Source organism: Pipistrellus hanaki (genome assembly GCF_964339955.1).
Source record: "Pipistrellus hanaki genome assembly, chromosome: 12".
NCBI lineage: Eukaryota > Metazoa > Chordata > Mammalia > Chiroptera > Vespertilionidae > Pipistrellus > Pipistrellus hanaki.
Window position 1 is genome coordinate 52,145,999 of NC_140514.1, and position 24,687 is coordinate 52,170,685.

At 53.9% G+C, this 24,687-nt stretch overlaps 3 protein-coding genes across 4 annotated transcripts in view; 1 reads left to right on the top strand and 2 right to left on the bottom strand.

Moving 5' to 3' along the window:
* LOC311630874 (glycerol-3-phosphate acyltransferase 2, mitochondrial-like) overlaps positions 1-5,476 on the top strand; it is a 64,638-nt gene extending 59,162 nt beyond the window's left edge. Inside the window, exons 8-22 of the mRNA XM_084900374.1 lie at positions 372-505; positions 780-879; positions 990-1,181; positions 1,534-1,653; positions 1,816-1,898; positions 2,201-2,319; positions 2,984-3,054; positions 3,135-3,393; positions 3,474-3,622; positions 3,749-3,826; positions 4,196-4,327; positions 4,405-4,525; positions 4,616-4,681; positions 4,904-4,959; positions 5,258-5,476. Of these exons, the coding sequence (XP_084756500.1) occupies positions 372-505; positions 780-879; positions 990-1,181; positions 1,534-1,653; positions 1,816-1,898; positions 2,201-2,319; positions 2,984-3,054; positions 3,135-3,393; positions 3,474-3,622; positions 3,749-3,826; positions 4,196-4,327; positions 4,405-4,525; positions 4,616-4,681; positions 4,904-4,959; positions 5,258-5,374 (1,797 nt within the window). The 3' untranslated portion in view covers positions 5,375-5,476. The remainder of the gene's footprint in view (positions 1-371; positions 506-779; positions 880-989; positions 1,182-1,533; positions 1,654-1,815; positions 1,899-2,200; positions 2,320-2,983; positions 3,055-3,134; positions 3,394-3,473; positions 3,623-3,748; positions 3,827-4,195; positions 4,328-4,404; positions 4,526-4,615; positions 4,682-4,903; positions 4,960-5,257) is intronic.
* Positions 5,477-5,659: 183 nt separating this feature from the next.
* Positions 5,660-14,563, bottom strand: LOC311630864 (oxaloacetate tautomerase FAHD2A, mitochondrial). The gene is made up of 8 exons (XM_084900360.1): positions 14,334-14,563; positions 11,691-11,939; positions 10,224-10,440; positions 7,511-7,570; positions 7,163-7,325; positions 6,189-6,297; positions 6,014-6,101; positions 5,660-5,870 (listed from the first exon to the last, which is right to left on the bottom strand). Exons 2-8 carry the CDS (start codon positions 11,933-11,935, stop codon positions 5,808-5,810), a joined length of 945 nt encoding a protein of 314 aa, XP_084756486.1. The 5' UTR covers positions 11,936-11,939; positions 14,334-14,563; the 3' UTR covers positions 5,660-5,807.
* A 6,464-nt stretch (positions 14,564-21,027) lies between these two features.
* Positions 21,028-24,687, bottom strand: part of KCNIP3 (potassium voltage-gated channel interacting protein 3) — a 61,973-nt gene continuing 58,313 nt past the window's right edge. For both annotated transcript variants that reach the window (XM_084900778.1, XM_084900777.1), the window contains exons 7-9: positions 24,207-24,311; positions 23,592-23,654; positions 21,028-22,974 (exon numbers count right to left, since the gene is read on the bottom strand). In XM_084900778.1, the coding sequence (XP_084756904.1) occupies positions 22,927-22,974; positions 23,592-23,654; positions 24,207-24,311 (216 nt within the window). In that variant the 3' untranslated portion in view covers positions 21,028-22,926. The remainder of the gene's footprint in view (positions 22,975-23,591; positions 23,655-24,206; positions 24,312-24,687) is intronic.

Sequence of the window (24,687 nt, forward strand, 5' to 3'; positions counted from 1 at the left end):
TAGTCAGGATCAGCCCCACTGCCTGGTGTTTTGGATACAGTTTTTTGCTACATGAGGCTTCTGGCAGCTTGACCCTCAGAGCCACTGCAGGGGTAGTCCCACCTACCTCCGTTGCTCTTTGATGGCCATCTCTTCGTGTCTCAAGCTCTGCTCCAGGGGGCTTCCTCTAATACCTTTTCATCATGGTCTTTACAATCATTACATGAGTGTGTTTCCTTAAAAGTTGTCGACAGAGCTCCTCTCCTTTTGGGAAATGTGCTCCAAGGAAGAACTACCCAGCTGAACCCTTTGTCACTCTGTGGCTGGTTTCAGCTCCCTGCATAATGAGGGTGGAGGTGGGTTGGCACTTCCCTCTGACTCTCCCCAAGCAGGGCTCACCGCTCGTCCTTCTTTCTACCCACAAGTCACTTGTGGATGGGATCCTGCTGCCCTTTGTCCTGCTTTCCCAGGGCTTGGGCGTGGTCCGTGTGGCTTGGGACCCATGTGCCTGCTCCCCCGTTCTCAGGTAAAAGCTTTGTGCCCCAGACATGCACGGGGTGTGGGGATGGGGATGGGCTGTGCTGCAGCAGCTCCCCCCAGGCCCTCTTCCTGGCCTCTTTGTTCACAACCTTCTACGGGTTCAGCCTGTGGGCTCAGATGGTCAGCTATGGTTTCTGAGGCCGTGCCTGACTTGAGCATGTTCAGACAGGAGCCAGGCTGCCCTGGGAGGGCTGAGGCTCTTCCTAGCCTCCTGCTTGGTCCCTTCCCTCATCAGACTCTGTCCGCCTTGTACCCCACAGAGCTCTGCTGAGGAAGCTTGGGGCGCTTTTCCTGCCCCCAGAGGCCAACCTCTCCCTGGACAGCTCCGAAGGGGTTCTTGCAAGGGCTGTGGTCCAAGCGGTGAGTGCCTCCAGTGTATCCTGTGTTTGGGGCTCAGGCCAGGGTATCAGTGCCTATTGCTGCTCTGGCCTTGACACCTGCCTCTGCTACCACCTCCCCATCCCTTCCAGGTTGTGGAGCAGCTGCTGGTCAGTAGGCAGCCCCTGCTTATCTTCCTGGAAGAGCTCCCTGGGACCCAGGGGCCTTGGCTGTCGGCCCTGGGCCAGGCCTGGCTGGGACTGGTGGTGCAGGCAGTCCAGATGGGTGTTGTCCAAGATGCTATGCTGGTGCCGGTGGCCGTCACCTATGACCTGGCTCCAGATGTATGTGATACACACCATGTGAGACCCTCCTGCCACTTGGAACTCCAAGTGGACACCTACTCCAGAGAGGAGGCACAGTGTATTATGTCCTATGGCTGAGTGCCCCCCGGGGCGAGGGTCAGGGAGGTGCAAAGGAATTATCCCCCTACAGTCATCCTGTGGCACCTGCCCTGCTGATACAGAAATCCTCTTTTCTTACACAAAAGACCCTGCTAGGGAGGGATTTCTCATGTTTCATGAATGAGAACATGAGCTTGGAGAGGTCATGGTCATGTACCAGATTGCAAGATAAAGTTGAGCAGAGAGCATTGCACCAGGCGAGCCAGCTCCCTTAGCCCCTTTCTTCCTGCAGGCCACGGCCCCACTGGGGCTGTGGACAGGAGCTCTGGCTGTCCTACGTAGCCTGCGAGGCTGGGGCTGCGGCCCCCAGGTCTGTGCCCGTGTGCACTTGGCCCAGCCTTTCTCCCTGCAGGTATGATGTCTGCTGGGCAAAATTGGGAGGATCTGTGGTCTGCATGGGGCTTCTGGCAGCTTGGCCCTCAGGGCCACTACAGGGATAGTTTCACCTTCCTCCGTGGACTTGTGCAGGTGTTTGGTGGGCAGATAGGCCACCTGAGAGTCATGTTCTGGGCAGGAATACACCACCAATTCGAGAAGCTGCTGGGGCAGCAGGCAGACCATGGAGCAGCTGCTGCAGCCCATTGTGCTGGGCCAAAGGTAGGGGTAGCAGCAGGGGAAGGTGTGGCTCTCAGGGGCACAGCAAGCAGTCCTTCAACTCCTACCCATAGACATCGCCAGCTCCGGCCTCCTCTCATCAGATACTCTGGGTCATCTAGAACAGAGCCTCACACCCCTCCTCACCTCTAATCTCAGTGTGCGAAATGGCAGGGCTAGAAAGGGCTGGGGAGCCATCCTGCCCTGGAGCTGAGCTGGGGAAACACCATTTGGAGAAAGCTCTGGGTTTCCCCAAGACTGCCTTTAGGTTGGCTCCTTCATCCTGTGATCTGTCTCTGTCCCAGTACTGTCGTCCCCGACACTGAGAAGGAGCAGGAGTGGACCCCAATAACTGGGCCCCTTCTGGCCCTCAAGGAAGAAGACCAGCTCCTGGTCAGGAGGCTGAGCCGTCACACCCTGAACGGTGAGGGGAACTAGGTCTGGGCAACTGGGGAGGGTCCTGCGCTGTTCCTTCTCTCTGGGTCAGCAGGTCTTAGGGGCCCTCCATTCCAAGTGGGTTTCTGTACCTGACCCTCCCTCATGTGTGGCCCACTTGGGATACGTGAGGAGGAGTGAAGCAACCAGGGAGAACATGAGGGAGCCCCTAGTGAGTGCCCACAGATGGCTGCCTGAGCTGCAGAGTATGGGTTGTGCAGAGGGCAGATGCCTGGATCCAAGGTCACCCTGGCCCTGTCTCAAGCTCACCACTTCACCTCTCTGATCTGCACTATAAATGGGTCACTGACTGGAATAATGCATGTGAGGGACTTAACACAGTGCCTGACACAGAGGGACTCTTAATAAAATGGTCATTACTACTGTCTTCTTAGGTGCGCCTCTGGCAGACACTGGGTTTGTAGGTAGGCCTACAGGCAGGGAAGGTCCCTGGCTCCAGGCCTGTCTCAGAATACTCTTAGTAATGCCAGCTCTCCACTGGGAAGGTGCCTACAACTCCCTGGGGTAGAGTTGTTGGGGAGGCAGGCTGCTGCCAGGGAAGCAGGGGAGGACTGTTCTTGGCCCAAACATTGGGTGATGGAACCAGCTGCTGGACCTAAGCTCCTGACCAGTATCCCCCACCCCCGCTACAGCCAGTGTGGCAAGCTCTGCGGTGATGAGCACGGCCATTATGGCGACGCTGCTGCTGTTTAAGCACCAGAAGGTAGGCAGTGTGATGGGAAGATGAGGGATGGCTGGGGAAGGGATGTGACCTTGCTGCTCAGCCCTGGTACTGCCCACCAGGGTGTGTACCTGTCGCAGCTGCTGGGGGAGTTCTCCTGGCTGACAGAGGAAACGCTGCTGCGTGGCTTTGACGTGGGCTTCTCAGGTCAGCTGCGGTGCCTGGTGCGGCACACACTGAGCCTGCTGCGGGCGCACGTGGCTCTGCTGCGCATCCACCAGGGGGACTTGCTGGTGGTCACTCGGCCCGGCCCAGGCCTCATGCACTTGGCACGCCTGAGCGCCCAGCTGCTGCCTGCTTTCCTCAATGAGGCCCTGGGTGGTGAGTCCTGAGGGCTCAGGGATGGGTGGGGTGTCAGATTAGGGAATGGCTTCCTTCCTCATGCCTGCCCCCCTCCCCAGCCTGTGCAGTTCGGGCATTGCTGGCAAGCAAAGTGCCACCAGAGGGGCCCTGGGAGCTGCAGGGCATCGAGCTGCTGGGCCAGAATGAGCTGTACCGCCAGGTCCTGCTGCTGCTGCACTTGCTGCCACAGGACATGCTGCTGCTGCAGGTCAGGCCTCCCACTGCCCCCTCGGGCCTGGCACCCCTTCAGTGATAGGAGGGGCTGTGCCTGCCCCACCCCTGCCCTTCAGCCCTTTCTGGCTCTCCTAAGGCTACCTGATGCCTTTCTCCCCAGCCTTGCCAATCTTCCTACTGCTACTGTCAGGAGGTGCTGGACCGTCTCATCCAGTGTGGGCTTCTGGTCGCTGAGGAGGTAGGTAGGGCCACTGAAGACTGAGCCCCTGCCTCTGCTGTTCTGTGCCGTGGGACTTGGTGGGCCGTACCAGCACTGGGCCCATGTAGCTATCATGACAGGGTTGCACAGTGGTACCGCTGAGGGTCTCTGCACTCCTCCTGCCCCATTTCTTATCCACAGGGCTGTGGACCTTGAGGGTGGGTGCCTATTCCTCTCACCCTGCAAGTTGGCTCAGCAGGTCTTGTGTGGCCCGCAGAGGCCTCCTGAGTTCCCTAGGTCTGCTTTTACTGATTTTCCTCAAGTGCCTGGTCGGCCATGTACTTGATCCGGGGGCTCGGGGCTGAATCTTGGCCAGCCTGACAGACCAATGGCTCCTCCGGCTCCCAGACCCCAGGCTCCCGGCAGGCTTGTGACACAGGCCGACGGCGTTTGAGGGCCAAGCTGCTGTGGAAACCGAGTGGGGACTTTACTGATAGTGACAGTGACGACTTCGAGGAGGCTGAGGGCCGGTACTTCAGGGTACGTTGGGAGAAGCCATTGGGGAAGGAGGCAGGGGAGACCGTGGGAGCTGCCCTGACCTGGTCTGTCCCCTCCAGCTCAGTCAGCAGTCTCGCTGCCCCGACTTCTTCCTCTTCCTGTGCCGCCTGCTTAACCCGCTGCTCAAGGCCTTCGCACAGGCTGCCACCTTTCTCCACCAGGGCCGGCTGCCTGACACGGGTGAGGCCCAAACTCTCCTGGACTTCCTTAGGGAGGGGCTGAGAGCTCAGGCTGTGCCTGTGCCAGGCCTGAGTCTCCTCTGCCCCACAGTGTCAGGCTACGTGGAGCAGCTGTTCCAGTTCCTGCAGGCCACTGCCCAGGAGGACGGGTTCTTCGGTGAGTCCCAAGCAGCCAGGTGGTGCCTAGGAGGCAGGGGCTTGCTGGTGGTTGCTGCCCTCTACTGGGCAGTGACAGCCCCACTCCAGGAAGGAGGGCTACAGTAGAAAGGCCTTTAGGTGCAATCTGAGTCCTGCCTTGGGTGGTTCCTTCTTTCGACAAGAGAAGCCTATGCCAAAATCTCTCTGTACTCACTCAAGCTCAGCTTCTTTCTTCCACCAGAGTGTGCGGACCCAAGTCTCGCCATCAAAGCTGTCTGGACCTTCAGAGACTTGGGGGTGAGCGGGGCCAGTCTCACCTCCTCCTCCTATCCCCTCTCCCTCCATCTTGATAGAGCTGCTCAGGGAAGCCCACCTATGCCCACTCTGGGTCTTCCCCACGATCTCCCAAGAACAGGCAGGAGTTGGAGATGGGATGGTTTCCCTGTCCTTGGTCTCCCAGACTACCTCTTTATTCCACTCCCGGGTGGGGTACTGGGGATGGTGTAAGAGGCTGCATTGTGTTCAAACCCTATGGCCTAAGGGGCCAGAGGTCTCACTGCATGGTGAGTGTTCACACTCTTTCTCCATGGCATAGGTGCTGCAGCAGACGCCCAGCCCTGCAGGCCCCATGCTCCACCTGTCCCCTACATTTGCCAGCCAGGACAATCAGGAGAAGCTGGAACAGTTTATCCAGCAATTCATCTGTGGCTAGAACTGTGGTTAAGCCTGTGCTGAGACTTCTCAGCCCCAGTATACACCGAGCCCTGGAGCCAGAGGCTGCCCGTAAAATCATTGAGGTTCGATTGTCTCTCGCTGCCTCTTGCTTTCTCCATCCTTTGGTGTAATAAAGGAGAGGACTGGGCTGGACAGGTCCTCTTTCCAAGCCCAGCAGTGTGTTTTGGGGTATGTAGTGTCTTCTCTCCTTCAGCACCCCATGGCAATGTCCTTATCTTGCTCCCTGAAACAAATCATAAAAGACAGGCAGAAGCCAAGCTACTGACTTAGTCTGAGAAGTTTATTGAAGAGGAGAGATGCCCCCTCTACCTAGATGAGGAGCCTTGAGGGGGCAAGCACTGGGCCTTGCCCTGTACAGTGAGAGTGGATGCCCACCTCTATCTTAAGTCCAGGACCTTCAGCAGGAGCCATCACACCACCTTGTTGATAAGGACACCCAATTCTTCAATCTCACACTGGACTTCATCGCCCTTCTGCAATGGAGTGGTCGCCAGGTTGTAGACCTTAGTCTGACACACACAAATCTACACACACATACACAGGCCTGGGCTTCTCAAGCCTGAGCCATGCCTGTCAGGCCTCTGGGTCCTCCCGTTCCTCCTTTTGGCCAACCTACCTTGAGAAAGACAGGAGGTTTCCTGAATACACCAACACCTGGGGGGGTACCCGTCAAGATGATGTCCCCGGGGTAAAGGGTGACGAACCTGGGGCAAGCAAAAGGGCCAGGTGAGACCAGGGATGGAGGGCTCAGCTGCAGGTAGCTGTGTAGGACAGGGCTTCATCTCACTTACTGGGAGACCCAGGCTATCAGCTCTTCTGTCTTAAACACCATCTGATTGGTGTTGCTGCTCTGGACCACCTCCCCATTCACCCGGCAGCAGATCTTTAAGTTGTGTGGATCTGAAATGCACAAAACACACCTTGGACCTCTTCCTGCTTTTCCTCAACCCCACCTGAATGTGTCCCAGACCCTCCAGGGTGAGGAAAAAATGGCAATTTTGCCTTAAAAGAAGGACGTCTATCCATAGCAACGACTGACAATAAAGACTCAGCACCTGTAATGCAAAAAGGAAACTGCAGGAACAGGGCAGTGAACCTCTGGTACCTGACTAGCAGGTGGTGGCACACCAGTAAGTGTCCTGGCTAATCACATTTTTGTCTTTTGTTTCACACATTCACAAATACACCCTCTTAGAGCAGACAGAACACAGTCTGACTTCACGGTTGATTGACGGCTGACCCCCTGGACACACCCCTATCCAAATGCCATGCTTTGCCCTTTGCATCATGGCCTTTCTTCCCGGCACCTGGTGCCCTTGCTGCTGGTAGCCAGTGTTGCCCTGGCCACAGTGGCTGGGCAGGGTCCTGTTGGTCTTGTCTCCCTGATAAAAAATGCATGGGCTTTGTGACAGCCATTCTCTGTGATGCTCAAGGGCCAGTTTTGCTTCCTTCCAGTCTAGACTCCCAGATGGCAGCTAGGGAGAGCTTAACCACCATGAGGGGAACACTGTTTCCTATAATTCACTTGACGAATGCAGATTCACCACCTCTATGGCTGTGGTCCTCTAGAGGGTGAGGGGATGTGGAAGGTCCACTGAGCCCAGGTTGAGACTTGCTCTGTAGGGAATCAGTGAAAGGCAGCTGGGGAGGGGGGGCTCCACATTGAACTGTCCCACACTCCCACTTCCTGAGCGTTGCTATTTCTTTGCTCTGACATATCTGAGCAGAGCAAGATGCGTTATCATAGGCACTGTCAGAGACCTACCTGCTATACTGTCCTTGGTCACCAAAGCAGGACCCAGGGGGCAGAAAGTGTCAAAGGTTTTTCCCAGCAGCCACTGCCTTCCATTGCGTTTCATTTGCCAATCACGAGCACTTACGTCATGTGCCACAGTGAAGCCAGCCACATAAGCCATGGCATCTGTGGCCTATGGGGGCAGGGGATTTGGCCAGATTAGAGATAAGGTAACAGTGACACTAGCCCCCATAACAAAACCTTTATCCCACGCTAGTAGCCAGAGCTCACCAAAAGTGTTAGGCAAGGAACAAGGCAGGTGCCCAAGCTGACGGCTTCCTAAGGCCAGGATAGTGGGTACCACCCACTCAACCTCACCTTGATGTGCTTGCCTTTCTTCCCAATGACCACGGCCAGCTCCACTTCCCAGTCCACCTCCTGCAGTGGGAAAGGAGCATAAACCACCTGGCTCTGGGCCTCTCAGTGCTGAGGGGCTGCACGCATATCTTGGGGTCTGGGCCCCCACCAGTGGGGTCAGCTGCTGGCAGACAGTCATAAAATGAACCAGAGTGGTAGTGGGTGTGATTTGTACACCCATAAACATTGGGCAACAACAGGCAACACCACTAATACAGGTACAGTTCCCATGGTGACTAGAAGAGCAACACTGGTCTGGGGACTGGATTTATAAGTCATTCTTGCCTGGTTGGTGTGGCTCAGTGGTTGAGCATTGACCTATGAACCAGGAGGTCACAGTTTGATTCCTGGTCAGGCCATATGCCTGGGTTATGGGCTTGATCCCAGTAGGAGTCATGCAGGAGGCTCCAATCAATGATTATCTCTCATCATTGATGTTTCTCTTTCCCTCTCCCTTCTCTGAAATTAATAAAAATACATATATTTCTTAAAAGTCATTCTTAATACTTCCAAAAAAGGATGGATACCAAGTAATGATAGCTAATCCTACTGTGTGCCAGGCACCATTCTAGTGCATTAATGCATTAACTCATGCATTAAGGTGGGCAAAAAGCTTGAATAAACAATTACCAAAAATATACAGGCCACAGAAAATGAAAACAATCAGCCTTTCCAATTTTAGCAAAGTGCTATTAAAAAAAACACAATCTAATGTTTTAAACTGGCTGCTCTTTTGAATGGTCCAGAGCTACTATGAGTATACCTGACACTGACTTTGATCTCTAGCATCGCACCCCACTAGAAAGAACCAGGTTCCTTGGGGAAATGGCTAATTCCAGGTCTAATATACTAATGAGCCCGTGCTATCTTAGAAAGCAAGCAAGTGCTCAAAAAGTGATGGGGCTGCAGGCCAACTTGAACCCCCCACTGGCCAAACAGATCATTTGCATGTAAAAAGGACTGTAAGTGATGGATTACAAAATGTTGGATAAAAATAAAAATCAGAAATTTATAATACTAAAGGAATAGAGTTTAAAAAAAAAAAAAAAGAAGAAAAAAAAGGAGGCACCTTGTTCACAGAATGCCAGCTAATAAAGAATAGAAGGCATGGTGGAAAAAAAATCCCATTTTAACCCCCAGTGCATTAGAGTAAGGTAAGGATGACCAGGGAATCTTTAGATGAAAACAGTGGGGCATTAAGATAGTCGCTGGTCTCAAACAACTAGATTGCTGAGTACCACAGAAATGCACCTAATGAACAGCCAGTAAACCAAGTGATCAAACTAAGCATCTGACAGGAGTCTCCCAGTGGGACGCAGTGTGAGGACACAACATCTGTGCTATACACTGCATGTTTGTGTCCCTCCAAATTCATGTCTCGACACCTACCCCTCAATGTGATGGTATTCGGAGGTGTGGTCTTTGGAAGGTGATTGTCATGAGGGCAGAGCCCCCATGAGGATTATGCCTTTATAAGAGCCCCCAGAGAGCTCCCTGTCTTTTTTTACATGTGAGAGCACAGGAAAAGACATCTAGGAACCAAGAATTGGCCTTCCCAGACACCAAATTTATCAGTGCCTTGATCTTGCACTTCAGTCTCCAGAGCTGTGAAAAATAAATGTCTTGTTTATAAGCCACCCAGTATATTTTGTTATGGTAGCCCAAATGGACTGAGACGTTTGTGTAGAACTCTTGACAAAAATGTTTAACCTAGATCTGATCATGAAGCACAATCAGATAAGTCCAGACCATAGGACATGGTGAGACAACTTGTGTCACAACAGATAGAAAATGGGCTCGGCCAAGGTGGCTAGTGGTTGAGCGTTCACCTATGAACCAAGAAATCCCGGTTTGATGCCCAGGTTGCAGGCTCAATCCCCAATGGATGTATACGAGGCGGCTGATCAATGAGTCATCATTGATGTTCCTATATCTCCCTTCCTCTCTGAAATCAATAAAAACATATTAAAAAAAAAAGAAAGAAAGAAAGAAAGAAAACAGCAGTAGGCTGTTGGGCAGAGAAAGAGGTCAGCAAAGCATGGCCTGCGGGTGAACCAAGGTTGCTGACTGTTTCTGTAGATAAAGCTTTCCTGGAACACAGCCACGTTCATTCATTTATGTATCAGCTGTGACTGTGTTCACACCGCAGTGGCAAAGTTGAACTATTGCAACAGACACTACTGGCTTCAAACTCCAATATTTACTAACTGGCTCTTGGAGAAAAAGCCCATGGATTGATTCCTGTGGAGCTGTAGATTGCAGGTCCCAAAGAGACATAACCAAACGCAGTGTGTGACCTTGTTTGATCCTGGGTCAGCAAACAACAAAGCAGTACCCAAATTGAAAGTCACCTCCCAGTTGGACTTCGTATCAGAGGTTATTCATGACAATATTCTTGGTTGTGATACAGGTATTATGGTTACATAGGACATTGTCCTTATTCTTAGAAGGTGCATGCTAAATTTTATAAGTGCCTATGATGAAAGTATATTACTTTTGTAATCCAAATAGAAATAACAAAGTTCTCTTCTATTAATTTTTTTTATGAGGCCAGTCTTATTACTCTATAATCTCTAGTTTCTGTTTAACGCACTATAGGTGGCTCCTGTAAGCTGGGTGCTGCGCCTCTGTGATGGGCCCCAGGGACTTGAGAGGGCCATGGGGAGGCACCCACCTGGCTCTCAGGTGGGAGGATGACCTCATCGTAGGGCCCCACGATGGAGCTGCCAAACTTGCTGAAGATGATGGGCTCCTTGGGCACAGGCACGTTCTGTTCCTTGCAGTGGTCCGCGTAATTCATGCCCACACACACCACCTTGTCTGGCCGTGTGACTGGAGCCAGGAAGGCCACCTCTGACCGTGGCAAGACTGGCAGTTGGGCAGCCAGGGCTCTGCAGAGACCAGAGCAGGAGAGAGGGGCCGGATGGGAGCAGGCTGGCAGTCCTGGGCATGCTGGGGAGAACCTTCCTCAGCTGCAGGTTTTGCTGTCTATATTTTTTAGATCTATCAACCATCAGAGTCAGTGTGAAAATCAAGGCCAGCTATTGTCTTTGACATCAGAGCATGGTTTCATATTTATCCAATGTGGATTTCCTTCCCCCCATCAGGCAATACATGTCCACGTAAAGGAATTCAGAAGGTGCAGATGGGAGTAACTGGGAAGGTCTTTCTTCTACCCTTTCTCCTCTTCACCCCGCTGTAGCCTTGGAGATATACAGTGTCCTATGCAGCTCTTCACAGCTATTCTATTATTCTCCTCTTGTCATTTTATACTAATGATAGCACTCTTTATACACCTTACTAAAATATACATTTTAAAGATCTCACCATAACAGTTTATTATGGCTACATACTACTGCACTATAGAGACACACTCAATTCCCTATTGATGAATACAAAATAGGTTCCAATCTTGGGAGATGAATTTTGGGAAACATACTTTTACCAACACTGTGTATTGTCAAACATTTGTATTTTCACCAGTTTAATAGGTAAAACGATATCTCAAAGTGGTCGTTACTGTTCACCAATACCTTTAGACTAGGGGTGTCGAACTCAATCAGAGAAAGGGCCAAAATCTAAAATCCAGCCTAAATCGCGGGCCGAATGGTTTACTGAACAGTCATAAACTGACAATGTCATAAACTGACAGCGCGGTGCAGGCCACATTGCAAGGCCTGGCGGGCTGGATTTGGCCCGCGGGCCTTGTGTTTGACACATGTGCTTTAGACCAAATGCCACAGGGCTCCTCCGCTTCAGGGAAGTCACCATCTAATCTAGCCCAAACCCAAGAAAACCTCCATGCAATCCTCTTTTCCCTAAGCAGCCAAGAGTCCAATCACTCCTCCAACTTCTCAAGATGCTACTTAGGATCCTGGGTCCCACCCCTCCCGGGCAGGCAGCAACTTCACCCCCAGGGAAGTTGTGATGAAGTGGAGTTGGTGGTCTTTGGATAATCACCCTTCCTGGACCCCACTAAACACTGCGGCTGCTGTCAGATAAGACTTCTAAGAATCTTTATTTACTAAAAGAACAGGTGAGAAAAGAAAGCTCAGGCTACCCTACTTCCCTGCAAAAGAGCTACCTGCTGGTTCTGTTTCCCAGGGCAACCAACACAGGGTGATACTGCCTGCTGATTTACCTTCTCGCCACTGAGAGAGTGGACTCTCCCTGCTCCAGGAACTCTACCATGGTCTTGGGCAGTGTGGGGTCAAAGGCATTGAGGTTGATGACCCCTCCGCCATTCCCTGACTCCAGGCCCAGGTGAGGTCCGGTCAGGTGGGGGGCCTGGAACTGCACCAGTCTCATGTCTCTGGAGGGTTGAAAGGGCCAGCGCTGAGCCTGCAGCAGAGCCGTGAGCAGCCTTCTTCTAGCAGAGAGCAGCATCAGTCTATGGAGAAAACAGTGGGTCACAGGGTACAGAGGGGGCTGGGAGCCATCGTCAGGATCCCAATGTCCCTCGAGTTCCAGCCCCCAAGTTCTGGCACACCACACGAAAGCGGTCTGGATTTGTAAGTTATTTCACCCTCTGTGCTTCATAAGGTGGGTTTTGCTCAATTCAATGCACATAATGAAACATTTCTAGAGGAGCAACTACTTCATGTGAGGCCCTGAGCTAGGTGCCAGGGAATCCAGCCTCCCTTCAACCAGTGCTTTCTGAAATCGTGCACTGTACCTGCACCACTGAGGCAAACAGTCTAGTCAGACATACTCAGCCCTGCCATTCTGCTCACAGGAAAAGAGATGTTAACAATGGATAGGATTCAGCAATGGGACTCCTGCTGTGACAATCAAGGGTCCTGCAAGTGTGACCAAGGCAGTGTGAAGAGGTTTTGTGACCTTGGATAATCACCCCTTTATAAATGGAAGCCCCTGTCATATAAGATTTCTAAGGTTCTTCAGTAAAACAGGTGAGAAAGGAAAGCTGGGGCTGCCCTGCTCCCTTGCAGAAGAGCTCCCTGCTGGTCTGATTGCCCGGGGCAGGGCTTTGTCTAGTTTCTTAGGAAGTGATGCTGGGCTGGGCTGGGCTAAGATGAGCAGGACTAGGAATTAGATAAGAGTGGGGCTCACCATAAGCAAATGACGGCTGGGAAAAATGACTTCACACCTGCCATAAGCAATTCTTTAAATGACAATTTGGTTGTTACCCTCCCACTTAAAATGCTCCCCGCTGCTCCCATTACCAAACCACAATCCCCCTGCTCCAGCCTTCCAGGAGCTGCCCCCACCCGCCTCTCCAGACAGTAAATGCTTCGTTTTTCCTGCTGGAGCCCAGGCTGCCTGAGGGAAAAGGCTGCAGACCCCACCAGGCTGTCTCCTCTCCGCTCTGGGGCCTCACCTCTCTCACGGTGAATAGCATGGCCTGTGGGTGAACCAAGGTTGCTGCCTGTCCACTGTGCCTGGCACGCGGAGGCTCTCAGCTATTCTCTGTTGAATGAACAAATGCCTGAAGCAGGGGCTGACTTTTCACTACGAGGGAAAGCTTGGTGATTGTCGACCTCAGGAGGCATGGCTGTGCCCTCCTTCTTCAAATCACCTAGAAGGTTCCAACAGGGCTCAAACCCTGTTTCAAGTTCCAGTTCACTCAAAGAGAAATCCCTTTTGTTCTGTTTCTAATCTAAGTCTGACCTCCGAACAGTCCCTCCCCTACCTGGCTCCTTGCTTGTAAATTCGGCCCTTTCTGCTCAGGTACGTGGAGGTTAGTCCCAGACTCCTGGTCCTCATCTAAAGATTAAATCGGCCTTGTTCAGTTAGAGACACATAAACCCAGGTAACTGATCTAACTGCTGTGCTGGCCAATGAGTCTGACCAGAAAAATGGAGCTTCAAGCCTCCTGCCCTCCTGTCTTATATACCGTAAGCCCAATCTGCCACCGATAAAGGTTGGTCTAGCCAAAGTGCTGACACTCCAACGCTAAAATACAACAGTAATCACTCCCACTGAATGCCAGGTCTCATTTAAGGGCTTTATCCACAATGTCTGATTCATTTTCAAAATCGTGGCAGGTAGGTATTGTTAGCCCATTTTACAGATGTAAATAAGAGTTAGAGAGGTTAAGGGATTACCCACGTTCCCAAGGAGGGGAAAGAGCTGGGGCTTCAATCCATGTCCAGGTGACACTGAAGTTTTTGGTTCAGAAACCAGGTGGTGTACACGCAGCATAATGTAGCTTTAGCCCACCCCGCCTAGGGCACTTTATAGCCCATAAAACTGTGGTGAGAAGCAGGGTCCTCCATGCCCAGACACTCTGCCTCTCTCAGCCACGCTCAGGGGAACCTGCTGGCTGCCTGCCGCCTCTGGGATAAGGCTGGCTGCTCACCTGCTCTCCAAGATAACCCCCACCCCACACTGACTGTGCCCTTCCCACGGGAACTGCACATGCAGGTTCTCGCTGGTCCTACCATAATCCCCTCAGACAGTGCGCCCCGTTTTACAGAAAGGGGCCCTGAGGCCTTCAGATGAGCCTTCACCTTCAGAACGTGGCCCTGGCGCATCAGCTGTTCGTTCCATCTCTGCAGCAAAGCCTGAGCTCTTCCAACCCAGGCAAAGGATGCAGCGACGTGAGGGGGAAACAGCACACAAGTGTGCACCTGGGACAGCGTCCCACCGTCAGTCCCCACGCATCACGACCGGCCAGCCCCTCGGTTTCCCTACGTGCTCGGCTAGGTCCCCTGCATTCAGTGGACGCTCACGAGCGCCCGGCGGTGCGATCTGAGTGGCGACCCGAGGTCCAGTCCCGTCCTCGCGCGGGGGAAGCCCCCACGCCGGCCCGAACCCGACCTACCTGGCCGCGGCGGGTGTCGGGAGCGCGCCCTGCGCTATCGGACCAGGTCGCAGGGCTGGGGCTGGGGTTGGCGGGCGCCGAGAGACTAGGACCCGCAGGGGGACCTCCGCTGCAGCGCGTCCTTGGCTTCTCGGATTAGACGTGGGCAGAGGCGGCGCTCCGGGTGACGTCCAGCACGACTGCCAGTAGCAGGGCGCTGCGTCCTGTCCCGGAAGTCACGTGATGGGGGCGGGCCCAATTCTGGGGGCGGGCCCCGCTGGAGGGCGGGCCCCGCTGGAGCCTGCAGGCCTCTGGGTGGTACCCGGCTAGCCTGCAGGAAGGCCCCCTTCTGTCACAGCGAGAGCTAATCTTCCTGACGTTTTGTGCCCTGGACTGGACGCCGCGCTCCCCCGTGTCGGGCCCCTGCTTTTGAGCAGGGCACCATTTCCATCATTGGGCAAATGCGGTAGAAGAAACCAAGTTATAGCGCGCTGGTTGACAAAGGCAAATCTGTGCTATATTATTGAGGAGAGGATGGATGATTGCACCCATTTTACATATGGGGCACCTGAGGCTGGAAGTGCTTTGTGCAAGCTGACACTGCAGTGAGGAGGGGAACCACCTTTTTTGACCCCAGGTCCAGCCTCTTACACCCACCCACCGCAGCCCTGGCTTCACATGCTCTGTGTTGGGCTCAGGACAGGGTAGTGGGAGGCAAAATCTCCAGCGTCAGAGGACAGGCATTCTCCTGAAGAGGTGGTTTAATTAGCCAGGCAGTTACAACCCAGCTCTCCAGGCCTCTGGCAAGTGAGAACCTATACTGGAAAAGGGGCTCTGGGCAAGAGGTCCAAGATTTAATCAAGGGCCAGATAATCAAGGGCTTCAGTTGTCCCAAGAAGGCGTCTGGAGTCTTATCTAGCACACAGGAGGCCACAGGCAGGTCCTACAGGGGATGCCATGGTTAGACGTACATTTGAGTAGTTTTACACTGGTCATCCTCCAAGGAAAGGTGTCTGAGTGGGTGGCTGAGAGCAGTGGTGGCTGGTGTGCAGCCGAGATGATTAGAGATCAGAGATGTTCAAGAGGTAGAACTGACAGTCCTTAGTGATGACAGGAGTTGGGAATGAGCCAGAAGGAGGTGCAAGGCTGCCTCCTAGGTCTCTGGCCTGGTGATGGCAGTGCTATTTGTGGAAACAAGTTCTGGAGAGACAGTAGCTCTGAGGGAGGATGGTGAGCTGGGTTTTGGATGGGTTGTATTTAATGTGCCTGTGGGGCATTCAAGTGGGTACTGCAGAGTGAGCAGTTGCAGCTTGGGGCTCTAGTCTGGCTTCAAGATAGAAAGAGGTCAGCATAGATAGAAATGAAGACTGTGGGCGTGAGAGTGAACAGGGGGACTGCCCTAAAGAGCCTGGCATAAACCCTAGCAGGAGACCCACCCTGTAAGGGTGGGCAGCAGCAGAGGAGCAATCAGAAAAACTGCAGGGTACAGGGAGGCAGGGAAACACATAACTTAGGCAGAGTTGGGAGCCACGCCTTCCAAAAGGCAAGGAGAGGAGGACTTCTGCTTCAGAACAAGGTGGAGTAAGAGGGACAGGATTTACCCTGCATGAAACAAGAAACTCAGACAAAATACACAAAACAATGGTTTTCAAGAAATTGGACATCAAATAATGAACAGTGATATCAGACAGGAAACAAATGAGGCCTATGGCTGCCCCGGCTTAATGCTTTGAGAGAGTTTCCAGGCTGTGCAGGAGGAGGGTGGACCAAAGGGGAGCCTGCATACCCCATGAGTTGCAAGAATGCGGCTGAGGCCCGGTAAGACCAAGGAAGCCAGAGTTTGCAGAACAAAGTACTGGAGAGAAGAGCCCCGGCATTCTGAAAAGGTGCCCCCTCAAAGCAGGTCCTGAGCAGTGCATGTCCGCGAGGCAACTACCTGAGAGAGGGCAAGACTCATCGAGAAGAATCAGAGGGAATAGTGTCAAGAATCAGGGCTCACTGGCGTCAGGAGCAGTGCCTCTTCCCACTGTCAGACTGGAAAACTCAGAAATCTCTGGACACAGGGTAGAGGACTCATGAGTGTCCAGCCTCCATAGGGAGGTGAGGAGTAATGCCCCACAAGTCATAAAACCAAGGTCCACCGGATCAAACACTGCAAGTAGCTTAATCACATCACAGGCCAAGCTCAATAATGTTTACAGAAATAAATAAAACATATCCAGCAACCAACAAGGTCAAAATTACAGATTCTGATATCTAATCAAAGATAGCCCGGGCTTGGAAAGAAGCAGGAAAACGTGGCTCATAGCAAGAAGAATCTAGCATTTTAATGGAACTCAGAACTGACAGATGTTAGAATTAACAGACAAGAATATTATAACAGTTACTACAACTGTATTCCATCTATTCAAAGTTCATTAGAAACATGGAAGATAGTTTTTAAAGGGATCCAAAGCAAACGTCCATTGACGGAAACTACAATATCTGAGATGAAAAGTGCACTAGATGGGTTGATGTCTGCTGAAGAAAAGATGAGTGAATTTGCAAACAGGTTAATTTGTACTAACCTGCTGGCTGGAGCCGAAATTACCAACACAAAGGGAGAGAGGAGAAGCATCCATTCTGTTCTCCATGCCTTTTAGAAGCACAGGGTTGCTTTTTGGGCCACAAACATGCGAATGTACAAAAAGATGGCACTGTAGACACCAGGGCCTGGGGACTGTGCCCAGAAATGTGACCACAGCAGAGCTGGAAGAGCACAGCCTGCTCCACCTGGAGAAACAAAACGGAGAAATGCGTTCTCCACTCTGAGAGCCAGTGCAAGGGAGCCTGGCGGGGTTCACAGTCTTACTTGGCGGGCCGCTAGCTGGCCATGGCAGTCAGGGACTGACTGATGGCCTGCTCTTCAGGGCCTTACTTTAGTTCCTGGATGTCTTCCTGTATTTGGTGATTTTTCAAAACAGGGACAGCACTGCCTGGTTTTGTTAGTGAAACTCTAAGGAATGGGAGTCAGCCACAATTGCTCAGGACAGGAAAGTGGGTGGAAGAGAGCTGGGCTGGGTGGGGTAGGGGTGGGTGCTCCGAAGGAGGTGTTTCAAACAGACGTTGATCCTGGTGCCTTCCAAACTGGCCCCTGGGGCTGTCTGCTCCGCGGCAGTGGCTCCTTCCCTGTATCCTTCGGTGCAGCAGCATCACTGCCACTCCCTCCCCATGTTTCGCCGCAGGGCCCTCCTGGGGCCCCACAGGTGAACACCGGGCTCCTGCTGGCAAGAACCCACAGTCTGGCAGGGAGATAGGCCAGGCATGTTGTCCTGACCCCCTTCCCTCAGGGCTCACTGACGTCTGGAAAGCACTTTTGGTCCCACGGCTGAGCTTGACATTAAGGGCTGTAGCTGATGAGAAAGGTTAAGCGAGCTTGGGACGGGGTGTTGCAGGTGGGCAACCTATGAGCTGCTCACATGGTGACAAATCTGAGATTGGGAGGGGCTTGCTTAAGGTACAGTTTGATTTTGAGTTCAAGGGCTGAACCCTACTCCCTCCCACTTGCTTTCTCTGTCTCCATCCCTCAGCCAGCCAGCTTACCCTCCTTCTGCTCTGGCTTCATTCCCTGGCTCCTCCAGTTACCAAATAGCAGCCCCAGCCCCAGGACTCGGCCCCGGAAGCTTCAGATGGTGAGGAGCAGAGCCTTTCCCAGCATTCCCAGCTTGGGTTTCCCTTGGCCCTCTAGGCCCCAGGTGCCCACCCTCAACCAACCACTCTGAGCAGGGAAGACACGCACCAACGGGCTGAGGGAGAGAGGGAGGGATCCCCAGGGAGACTGGGGGCTACTGCCAGAGGAGGGGAGTGCTAGAGAGGCAACAGGCTGGTGTTCCATCAGCAGACCTTCCTCAGCACACACATGAGATGCATGAGAGAGACGCTGCTGAGGCCTTTACTATCAGGCAACGGACAGGCCATCTCGGGCAGAGGGGTGGGGTAGACATAGATTCTGCATCCAAAGGACAGTTTGATAATTTTCAAAGCCAGCCCAGAGAGCTGAGCTGAGGGGCCCTGGGCCGGAGTCCCGCTGTGAGAGTGAAGATGGGCAGGGTAGGGTGAGTTAGAGGATGCTGGGGATTCCTGGTCAGGAACAGACAGAACCTAAAGGCACCAGCAGACAGCAGGGAGCCCAGTCCTAGCACTGATGGCCCTGGGCAGTCAGCGGAGCCGGGAGGCGGGGGGGCAGTTTGTGGATTGCATGGCCTCCGCCACCACCCAAGAGAGGGCTGCATGTAGTGCCTGCTCAGACTGAACCTGAGTATATTCCAGACCCAGCCCAGGCCTCCTGTCAGGCCCACTCCCATAAAAGGACATCTCAGCTCTGGACAAGGTCTGATTCGGCCTTTATCTTCTCTTGGAGATTTATGCAATTTCCCCATGTAAGTGGGCAGGGTCTGAGTGAGATGGTAGAGTTTTTTCCAGAGCTCTCGTCTTAGCCTTATGTAGGCACGGGAAAACTGCGCTGGCTCTGGGACGGCCATAGTCACCTCCCTGGGTAGTTTGGGCCCCACTTATATCCCACTCTCCTCTCCAATCTCAGAACCTGGCTGAGCTCACTCTGCAGGCAGCTGGCCCCTGCACGTTCCCTTTACGACCAGCTGGTTCAGACAGTCCATGTGATTGTCGCTGACCCAGGTGAAACCAGGATTTGTGTTGTTTACAGAGGAAAGAGTAATCTAGAATCTAGATTTTTGCATACTCCATATTATTGGAAACTAATGAGCCTGCATTTTTTTTCATCCTCACCCATTTTTTCCATTGGTTTTTAGATAAATTGGAAGGGAGGGGGAGAGACAGGGAGAGAAAAACATGAGTGTGAGAAAGATGCATCAACTAGTTGCCTCCTTCATAAGCCCCAACTGGGGCTGACGTGCCCTAGACTGGAATTGAACCTTAGACTCTCAGTCCATGGGCTGATGCTCTCAACACCAAGCAAAATTGGCTAGGCCAAGAGCCCATTTCCTTTTATTTTAATGTTAAACTTTACATTTATTGGATAAAACAAAATATGCGATATGTTACATATATCACATATATGTACATTATTGAAATGATGACTGTTTTGATTTTTACTTCTTTGTTTATAGTTGACAAAGTCTTATAATTTTCCCCTTATAATTTTCTCCATGACTGATTTCCCAGGGGTCCTTCTAGACTCCTCACTGCTATTATAGCCACACAGAGGACACAGCCAGCCATCCCTTCTGCACTGAGTGTCAGGAACAGAAAAGTGCTGAGTAGTTGTACAAATTGATGGATGGATGGAGGGTGAATGGATGGATGGTGGATAGATGGATGGTGGATGGTAAATGGATGGATGGATGGATGATGGATGGAGGATGGAGGATGGAGGATGGATGGAGGATGGAGGATGGATGGATAGTGGATGGATGGATGGCAGATGGATGATGGATGGATGGTGGGTGGATGGTAGGTAGACGGTGGATGGAAGGATGGTAGTGAATAGATGGATGGAGGATGGAGGATAGATGAATGGTGGATGGATGATGGATGGATGGTGGATGGATGATGGATGGATGGCAGATGGATAATGGATGAATGATGAATGGATGGTGGGTGGATGGTAGGTAGATGGTGGATGGAAGGATGGTGGTGGATAGATGGATGGTGGATGGATGATGGATGGAGGGTGGATGGATGGTGGATGGAGGGTGGATGGATGGTGGATGGATAGTGGGAGGATGGTAGGTAGATGGTGGATAGATGGATGGTGGATGGGCTTTCCCTATTTTGAGCTCTCTGGCCCATCGTGAATGAGATATTTCAGTGCTTACACCCAGCTTGGAGCCACCGTCCTGACTCTATTCTTTAATGGCTGAGAGGTCTTAGCACCTTCAGCTCGGCTTCCCATCCTCCCATCAGGCTGTGACCAGGGTGAATGGGCTCCACATAGTGGCCAGCCAATGGCAAATGCAGGCCATCCCATCCCCAACAGCAGCCAGGCGGCTCCCTTGCCAGGAGTGTGCCAAGGCCCTCGGTTTCAGGCGGGGTGGAACTTTTGGGGTGTATGGTGGTATGGGGTCCTCTCATCTGCCCTCCTAGCTCCTGTTGAGATGCTCATCAGGCAAAGCTGGTGGCCCAGAGAGGCCTGGTCTCGTCGCTGTGATGATGTCACATGGCCTTGGGTCTGGCCCTTGAAATACTACCAATACCCCCAGAACCCACCTCTTCTCTATCTCCAAGTTAGGGACCCCCTTTCTCTCCTTCCCCAGGTTTTCGTTTACTGCCCTTCACCTGGCACAATCCTTCCTGAGTTTACACTTTTGAAAATAAAAAGCAGGAAAGGGAGACATATTTCAGGCAAATTCTGTTTCTGCTCTGTGTCCTGTGCCCTCCAGCCCAGGGGACATGCAGAAATGACATCCTGGAACTGGTAGAGAAAAGTGATCTGGGAACAAGACATAAATGGCACCTCCAGAAGGTACCCTGCCCGCTGGCTCTGTGTGGGAGCTGCAGGCTGGCATTTCTCATAAAAGCTCCCAACTGGCCTTCAGGGACATCACATCGGGAGCTTGAAATCCAGCGTGGAAACTGGCTACCATTCGGGGCCTGTTAAACACTCACCAGCATAGCACTGGGCAGGAGCCAGATAAGAGAGCAGAGGTGTGAGGGGCTGGACCAAAACTCACAGGATAAGTCAAGGTGAGTCCCACTCCTTTGTCAAGTTTATTTTATTAAAATATACAGGACTGATGTTGGTGGGCGCTGAGAACAGGTGCCACCCTCCCAGGTGTGCCCAGGAGAGACGCTTCTGCCATGCAGACATGCGGCCAGTCCTCATCCCAGCATGGGAGACAGGCCTCTCCTGGCAGCCAGTCTGGCCGAGGCCAAGAGGGGCAGAGGGATGGTGTGACCCTCTCCGACGACCTGGTCCCTGAGAAGCAGAGCTACACCAGCTGGGGGGCTGGGCTGGGGGCAGGTCGGGGCGGGGGGTGAAAGATCCCTGAGCCAGGGAAAGCTGATGCCTCCTGGAGGAAGAGAGGGACCCCCAGTCAGACTGGAGATGGGGTGTCAGTGCAACTCCAAGGGGAGGACCACCTGTGGTGCCCAGGAGTCCCCATGCCCGAACCAGACCAGTCTCCATGGCCTCCGCCATCCCACCCTCTCTTGAAGGCCCTGCTCACCCTGGGCCAGGCCGAGCAGAGGCGGGATGGCAGCCGATGGAATGTATGTTTGGGAATGTGCCTCGGAAGTCCCTGCTGCCTGGCCAGGCAGAAGCAGTCACCACTCTGTGTGTCCTGGAGGCCCCTGTGGGCCTCCCACCGACCTCAGGCCCCAGCTCTCGCTGCTGTCTCTGGCCTCAGGTGGACACTGGCCCCACCCCAGAGCAGAACCCAGCCAAGCAGAGTCCGGGGTTTGTGCTTTTGAATGTTGGTGAGCTAGGCTGAGGACGGGCTTGAGCCCCATCTGAGTCACAGAACAGACCCCCGTTTCCTTCCCTGGGCCACCTGCAGGCCACCTCCCTGAGCCGCCTGCAGGCCACGGTGTCAGGGCTCCTGGGCCAGGCTCAGCCCACCGGGAGGGCCTCGTCTCCGAAAAGCAGTGTCTTCAGCTCCTCATGGGCTCCCCCTGAGCTCTGGGGCTGCTTGTGCTTTTTGTAAGGGGTTGGGGTGAACCCCTGTGGAGGTTGCCAACACTGCTTCAGTACCCCAACTGGAGGGGAGCTCAACCAAACTGCTGGGCCAAGGGAGATGGAGGCTGAGGGACAAGGGACCGAGAAGCCCTTCCTGGGCTGGATGGCCACCCGGGCTCCAGTCCCGGAGCCACGTGGCCTCTTCCTGGAACCTGCGGTGACTTGGGCGAACAGTTTAGAGCCTGAGGGGTGGGGGCAGCACCACCACTGTCCCCACTGAGCCAGGCCTGGGCAAGTAGAGGGCTTCTCCCATCTCGTGGGGTCTGCAGTCTCCTCACATTCTTCCCCGGGAAACCCAACCCTGAGCTTAAAGGGGCCCCTTTCTGTGATGGAGGGACAGCAGGGATGGCCCCTCATCCTCGCGACAGAGCTCGCCAGGAAACCTTTCCAGGAAGCAGCAGGCTCTACCTCCATCGCTTCTTTCCTAGTCCAAACACCTTTACCCCGGCTGTCCCTCAGGGTTCTGCGGTGAGGTGCATTGTGGGAGTGTGGTCAGTGGGCTGGGAATGGCTGGGAGACAAGAAGACCAGAGCCTGGCCCATGGTGGAGGCAAAGAAGGGAAGCAGGAGGGAGGGGCCTTCACTCTGGAGACGAGCCTGCACATACCCAGCAGCCAATGGCTGCAGACACTGCTCTTCTCTCTGCCCACTGCGTAGGCAGCCTCACTCCACCGGCCTGGGGTGGGCTGGCTGGGGGGTAGCTCAAATTGCCTGGACCCAGCTCCCAACCAGAAGCAGCACCCCTCCCCCACCTAGCCCAGAGGAATGGTGCACACACGTGTGTGTGTGTGTGCGTGTGTGCGTGTGTGTGTGTGGCAAACTGTTCACTTTTTGCAAATATATTAGAAAAACGTTTCTCATGGAGGCTGCTCCTGGCAGAACTGAGGTGGTGACGATGGCCATTGGGGATCCTCCGTGTGTCCTAGATGACATTCTCGAACAGCTGCATGGAGTTCATGATGTTCTCGTCCTACGTGGAGAGGGGACGAGAGGCCGGGTCGGACCCAGGTGGACAGGGCAGGTGGTGCCCACTTCTGGTCACCTTGAGCAGATTCTGGTCAGGGACCAGCCTCTGCAGGGACCGCTCTGTCAGTGTCCCTGGGCCAGGAGGAGCTGGTCAGGCCCAGCCTGTCTTCAGCCCCAAGGCCTGACTGCAGCCCATCTGGGACTGGCTAACTCACTGAAGGCCAAAGCTCCCTGGTTGCTCACCCAGCGGAAGCCAAAGGCCATGGACAGGTCACTGGGAGCGAGGCAAGTGGCAGAGGTCAGACGCCCTGCCTCCCCGACCCCAAGGGTGCTCTGCAGAGGAGAGACAGCAAAATTGGGAGGCTCCAGGTGCCTGGCCCCCAGCGTGACCCTGCCCAAGGGCCACACTGCCTCATCACCCCCTGTTGGCCCCACATCTGCCCCCTCTAATTCAAAGCACACAAGGGCAGGGCTGAGCTATGGCGTGCCCAAGTGGGCTGTGGCTAGAAGGAGCCGGGGGAGGGGTTCAGATGAAAGAGTGAAAGGGAGCTTGGGGTGGGGAGTGGCCTGAGGACTGGACGGGGCAGGACACAAAGTGTTCTCAACTCCAAAGACACCTACCTTCTGACAGGTCTCCAGGAACTCATCAATGGTCACTACCCCGTCCTGATTCCGGTCCATTTTCTGCAACCGAAGCCACGCCCTCGATGAGCCTGTGTCTCACCAGGTACAGTCCCTGCCCCTGGTACAGGCCTGAGGATGTGGCAGAGAAAGGACCTCCTCCACCCCAACCTAACCCTCTGTCCCCTACACTGGATCCTCAGCTCCTTGCACCCCACAGCTCACCTCACCCCAGTCTGCCCTCCAGCCCCAGATGCTTCTGACGGCCTCCTGGGCTTACAATTCCCAGAATTCACCCTGATACTCAAGTAGGACAGATGGAGCAACCAAGGCACAAAGGCCACGTGTCCCATGGGCACACAGAGAAGTCACCCAACCCCATTCCTCTTGCGGACAGTTTCCCTGGAGGAGCCGGGAGCTCTTGGGAGGCACCAGGACACGCCAAGATGTCAGCCACCTCGGAATCTGTAAGCCCAGCTGGCCCTGAGCCGAGGTTCAGCCGAGCGGGCATGCCCATTTACCCTCCTGTGGGAGGGTGGGCTCAGGGGGGCCGCCCAGGTGCCCTGAGCAGGAGCCCCTTCCTCTCCTGGCCGCACACCCGGCGGGAGCGCTCACCTGGAAGAACCTCTCCACGTGCTCCAGGGGCGCGTCCTCCCGCAGGAGGGGGTAGGTGTGCCGGCCCATCATGTCATAGATGGACTTCATGATGGCCAGCATCTCCTGGAGGGGCAGAGGGGCTGGCATGAGGCCAGCTGCAAGGATGGGGGAGGGTGCAAGGGCCAGAGGGGAGGGCTGCACCCATGGGTGGAGATCCCCTCCAGGGCAAGTCTGAGCCAGCTGGGAGGACCCCTGCTCTGCCCCCACCCCTGCTCTGCCCAGTGAAGCTCTGGCTCTTCAAGAAAAGTCAGAGGTAGATTTTTTGTCTCCAACATTTGAGACTGTAGCCACTGTTTCGTATACAAAAAGTGTTTGGGCCAAAAGAACTCAACTGTGGCCCCATGTGGTGAGCCCCCCCGCCCCCCCCCCCCGCGCCCGTTTCCCCTTGATTGGTGGGAGCCAAGGCCAGCCCCACCCTCGGCTTCTCCACCTGTGTCTC

What these genes read in the sequence shown, in the direction of transcription:
- LOC311630864 (XM_084900360.1), bottom strand. Translation starts at nt 11,935, where the DNA reads ATGCTGCTCTCTGCTAGAAGAAGGCTGCTCACGGCTCTGCTGCAGGCT. An exon ending in ACTCTCTCAGTGGCGAGAAG is followed by an intron (nt 10,441 to 11,690) that starts GTAAATCAGCAG and finishes TGGTCTCTGCAG; the next exon opens with AGCCCTGGCTGCCCAACTGC. An exon ending in TCCTCCCACCTGAGAGCCAG is followed by an intron (nt 7,571 to 10,223) that starts GTGGGTGCCTCC and finishes TTCCCACTGCAG; the next exon opens with GAGGTGGACTGGGAAGTGGA.